The following is a 5378-nucleotide window of genomic DNA, read 5'->3' as shown; positions in this document are numbered from 1 at the left end:
ATGCCTTCCTTTTCTGTTTTTTAAACAGTCTCTTGCCCTCCTTCCAGGCCCCTGCCTCCCTCCCTTTTTGGAGCTCGCCTGATACAGTCAATCTCAGTTTAAATACTATAAATGGTAGGAAACTTGCATAGTGGATGATCTGAAAGGTAAGGAATTGGTGTAAACATGTGAAAATTTGGTACACATAGCTTCAACCATTAGCGACTAAATACTTAAAACCAGCATTTCTCGATGCTTTTAGAAATAGGCGATAAGACCGGTTTTCCCAGACTGGGTCACAATTGTAGAATCAACTTGTAGTGTGTATATCATTGTGTTAAACTCTTGACTAAATCTGTTTCTCCAGAATAACTAATAGATGTTGCCGTAGTAGCCGCTTCTCTATCTTGTAAATTCCCCCAATGTGTTACATCCTCCTCCACAATAAGGCCAAAATTTTGCCTCAGGGTGATGTCTCAACTTTGATAGGCACTACATGAAACACAGTAAGAGCCCAGTTCAGTGGACATGATGGAGACATGTGTATTGTACCAGAGCTGAAATGAGTTTTTATAACCATAACTGTTATTACAAAAATCAGTTAGGTTAGGTACTAACCCCTTGAGGTGAAACAACACCTAAATCGTTTGAGCCTTAACTTCAAGTTTGTCTAAATTTATTAAATGTTTGTTTCTGTTATGTAATAGGTCACATTACTTGGTGCTATTGTGCTGGTATGAAGAAGACTTTAAGTCAGTGATGGACACTTATAAATGGCTTGTTCCTCAGGTATAATTGTTACTTGACTGTAATCAACTCCACAGCTTACTTTTAAGCATGACCTTGATTTGAGACTATGTCCTGATTTAACTTGCATGTGTAGTGTGTGTGTGTGTAGTGTGTGTGTGTTTGTGTGTGTGAGAGAGTATGTGTGGGTGGGAAGGGGATGTACTGTATTCATTTCAATTAAAAGTAGTTATCTTCTAATGAACAGCATCTCGACCTTCAAGTTGACGGAGACTGGGTGTATGGATCATTGTTCTATGCTTGTATGCAGGCTAAGTCTTCAGAGACTGCATTAAAATTGTGGAGAGGTAAGTTCACTAAAGTAGACTTTACTGGTTATTAACTGAAAACACACAGATTTCAAGGGCGTGACACATCTCAACTCCATTAACCCAATAAGAATGTTTCACATGGCTCTGGGAGGAGTGCACCTTGATGTTAATGTAAGCATTACTAGTAGGAACCTTTCCAAATAAGGACTTGCAATCTTTGCATGTGTGTTAATTTGTTATCTTAGCAGTAGTGACAATTTGGAGCAAAAGCCAGCCGTGTTAGGCATTGAGTGGTTTCATTTTTATGTTGTCACAGCACAGGTCGTGTGTGTTTGTTCAACTAAACTGTTTTTAATTACATTTAGGAGATTGAGAAATACCTGAAAGCTGCGGAGGAATCATGGCATATGCTCCTATCTAGAGACCTTACGTTAGTAAAACATTTAATGTAATTTTTGAAGCAGTTTAATGGTTGCATTTTTAGACCGGACACTTTAGTAATCAGTAGTATGATTCGTCTGCACACTCTTGGACTTAAAATGGATAAGGCATGGTAAAGTATCCGTAAAGTATTTTTTGCTGTTTTAACGTGTTTTTTTTAAGGTTTTACCACCACCAGTTTAAGAAGTTTAATCTCAAGCCAACGTAAGATCAAGAATTTGTTTATGAGAATGATATAGTAAGTCATTTTGCAGAATTTTTGCGACTAGACAAATAGCAAACACTTATGCAAACTTTTTGAATGACACAGACAAGACTGTGGTATGTTGAACATATACACACGTAACTATGTACACGTGTTTGTTTGTTTGCTCGTCTTGTCATAGGAAACATATCAAGTTATGATAAAGGAAGGTCATCCAAAGCCAAAAAATTTTGGATCCTTCATATCAGGTAAACAAAAGTCTTGTAATAATAATTTATATCATTTATTTACAGAAAACAATTAGAGAAAGGATTTATGCTCAATAAAGTAATACAATAATCATTACGTATTTATAGGAAAAATAAATTACATGACAATTAAAATTAAGGTGGTATCTACAACAATAAATTAATATCTCATAACAATATGAAACTGCCTAGTGAGGCTGGCACTGGTGGATTAGGTAATAGTTCAAATCTTTGTGATCGTCCTCTGTCCAACGCGACATAGGAACAAGATTGTCTTGACTTCAGTAAGGAAAAACCAAACTCTCCCAAGGACTCAAGTATAAACTCTGAATCTTCAAAACCGCCAGTCTGTGTGTATAGTAAAGTATTTACACAAATCACTATTTTATTTATCTTACATCTGACACTAATTCTAATGTCCCACGAGAATTTCTAACTCCAAGAAACTTAGCAGAATTCAGTACTGACTGAAACACAACCAGTGGTGGCTCCCCTGCGAATAGTGGTGGACACTCGAAAGCAAAGAATTCTGTGGTGTGGCCAACTATATAGGTAAGAAAAAAGTAACACAGTTGATAAATTGGGGAGAGTACAGGTGCATGTATCTAGTGTCAGCATGGCATGCATGTACAGCTGTATATACATACATTGATATATGCCTAGACTGCACAGATTCAGTTTACCACTGTTCAGGGATTTGACACCCTGTATTAATTAACATACCTATAACCTTTTGTAAGTTCAAGATAGCCTACTTTTGACAGCACCTCTACAAGCAATAGAGAGCTAGCCTAAGGTCAAGCTTTGAATCTGAGAAGAGATTGAGGTGTTGTAGGGTGTTTGCTGAATTTGGATACTCCTCCCCATAAACATCATTTTTAAACTCACAAGGTACAGCTGTGTTAAAGGGGTGGTCAGCTATCACATCTCCAGCATTGTTAATTAACACTAATCCTCCACCATCTCGGAATATCTCATTAGTCAGGTCATAACACATCATCTGATTAAGGTAATAATATGCTGTGCTGTGACGATGTAGATGCACTCTTGGAAATGCCACTCTCATCCATTGCATAAAGTCAGTAAAGCTGACGTAGTAGTTGCCACGGTATTGTCTAATACCTTTTGCCTAAACAAAATGATAAAGACAATACACAGATGGTTGATTAGTTCCTTCTTTGTGTTGCAGTGTTTGTGTAATATTAAACAATAAACTACTCACTTTAGTAGGTCTGGTAGATTTTACTGTGAATGGGATTCTTAACTTTCCATGGCAAGGGTTGATGGTTACAGATCTCCCCTTAAACCCTGGCTCTGAGTACAGTTTCCATTCTCCTGCCTTTGCTTCAAATCTAGCTTCATTGCCATAGTTTAAAGAGAAAGATCTTTTGTTTAGCACAGTGGTATGTTCACTCCTACGTTGTCGATGAACTACCAGCTGCAACAAATATCACATTCATTTCTTGATATATAAAATTAGCCGAATATCAAGTCATACCTGTTTGCTAATTTCTGGTGTCATCTTCACTAGTCGTGGAGTAAATTGATATTTAAGAAAGTACCTCTGACTAGGCTCTCCATCAATCTAGATGTACACAGCATCTGGTTAATAGCCACTTGGTTATGCTATTTAAGTACTTGAAATAACTAAGTGGCCATTAATAAATTGTGTTTCATCCTATAATGTAGCTAAATCAGATTAAATACTTACCTGTGACACATCAATGTTGAAGTACACCCTCACACCCATCTTGTTAACATCTCTGTTGCGACTGACAGCTGGGTTGCTCATCAACCGTGCTGTACTACATCCCATACTTGGAGAATGGCTTACACTGGAGAACAGAATTGCTAAAACAGTTATCCATTTTAGTGCACTATTATTGGCTGCCATGATCGAGTCAACTGCTTAAATTTGCCAGCACTTCACTCAGTCATTATATGCTTGACTTGAAGCCTGGACCACCTTTATATAGCCATGCCTATGACTAATTGTACAGTGTTTATTTAATAAGTCTATTGGTAATGGCTACATGGAATGGTGGATAGTCAGGTAGATAACTTGGACGGCTTCAATTATGTGCATGCAAATAGTGTGATTGTTCTCTTATCATTTTTGTTTGCTCAATTACCATATTGTAACCTTTCACTTGCACATTAATAGATTGTTTGGTGTACATAACTTCTGAATGACTGACTGAACATATCGATCAATGATACCACCTCCATGGGTTGATGGTACTAATGGGTAGCCAATCTCTTAAAGTTATCACATTGGACACTGAGCATACTACAAAGTGCATTGTCTTGAATCACTACTAACTTTTGATTGCTATTAGCTATACAGTATTTCTGTAAATCATAGTTGTTCTATTACATGAAAAATTCATTAGTATTGTTTAGACAAAGTTGATGGATGGTAGCTGAGATAGTTTATGAAGGTGACATGATGATCACTTTGCATAACATTATACAACAAGAGTTTATAATATACTTACTAGTATTATTATACACAATTACAATGTTATATAACAAAGTAACTACCACATCCCATAGCTGGGAGGACTCCTGGGGAGTAACTAAGGAGTAACCAATAGTTACTCTAACAGTGTACATGTCACTCCCTCAGTGTACATGTCACTCCCCTCAGTGTACATTACAATCCTTCAGAGTTACTGATCCCCATGGAGTGTTAATTTTTTAGGCTTTGTAAATAAAGTGAGCTACTCTTCATCTTAATGGAAGTGTCTTAAGATCTACAACTACACAGACTATAGCTCTCTTCACTATCACTCACATAGTGCAAATGTAGTCTTAGAAGTGTTCATGAGATAGTGGTTGTGATAATTACTATTACATAATCAATTGTAATCATTATTATCACTTGTTATGATAATGTCAAATTTATGTCACGCTGGTTTGGGATGTGATGCCTGCTACTCATTGTTGCAAGATAAATCCTCAACAGTTTGATGCAAGCTACAGCATTTACTTAACACCATATAACTTACTGGTTAATCAAGCATAAATAAGATGGACAGATTTGGTCCATAACTCAATGCTGTCACTGAAAACACCATCTTGTTAGAAACAGTGTGGTTATTACAGCAGCAACTAATTTCATAATCTCCTTTTAATTCTCATAGTGTGCGCTGACAGTAATTACACACAACTAGAAATACGACACAACATACAACAATGAGCTATCTATCAACATCTGAAGGTTCAAATACTATCACTGCAACACAACACAACAGCTAGAACAATGGATCAGACTGTGCGTGACTAAATTGAAGCCACCACTCAATACATTCTGCCCAAGGGTAGTCATGCATAGTGCAGTACACAGTGAAAGTACTACATAGTACAATTCAATATTCATCTGGTTATGTGATAATGTAACAGACTTTAATTTGTCCTGCAAGTTAATAAGTTTAGTGACTGATA

The 5378-nt window shown here is 36.8% G+C and overlaps 1 protein-coding gene and 1 long non-coding RNA gene across 2 annotated transcripts; one reads left to right on the top strand and one right to left on the bottom strand.

Annotated features, from left to right (window-relative positions):
• Nucleotides 1-1973: 1973 nt before the first annotated feature.
• On the top strand, nucleotides 1974-4324 carry LOC136268854 (uncharacterized). The gene is made up of 2 exons (XR_010707135.1): nucleotides 1974-2010; nucleotides 4096-4324. It is a non-coding gene; the product is annotated as an uncharacterized lncRNA (long non-coding RNA).
• LOC136268853 (uncharacterized) lies at nucleotides 1996-3912 on the bottom strand. Its single transcript, XM_066064320.1, has 6 exons — nucleotides 3643-3912; nucleotides 3430-3516; nucleotides 3154-3369; nucleotides 2820-3060; nucleotides 2330-2475; nucleotides 1996-2279 (listed from the first exon to the last, which is right to left on the bottom strand). The coding sequence occupies exons 1-6, from the start codon at nucleotides 3823-3825 to the stop codon at nucleotides 2100-2102; spliced, it is 1053 nt and encodes a 350-aa protein (XP_065920392.1). The 5' UTR covers nucleotides 3826-3912; the 3' UTR covers nucleotides 1996-2099.
• Nucleotides 4325-5378: the final 1054 nt, after the last annotated feature.

This window comes from Dysidea avara, chromosome 10, assembly GCF_963678975.1.
Source record: "Dysidea avara chromosome 10, odDysAvar1.4, whole genome shotgun sequence".
Classification (NCBI taxonomy): domain Eukaryota; kingdom Metazoa; phylum Porifera; class Demospongiae; order Dictyoceratida; family Dysideidae; genus Dysidea; species Dysidea avara.
The sequence above is the reverse complement of the archived record's forward strand: the minus strand, read 5'-3'. Positions and strand labels throughout refer to the sequence as shown.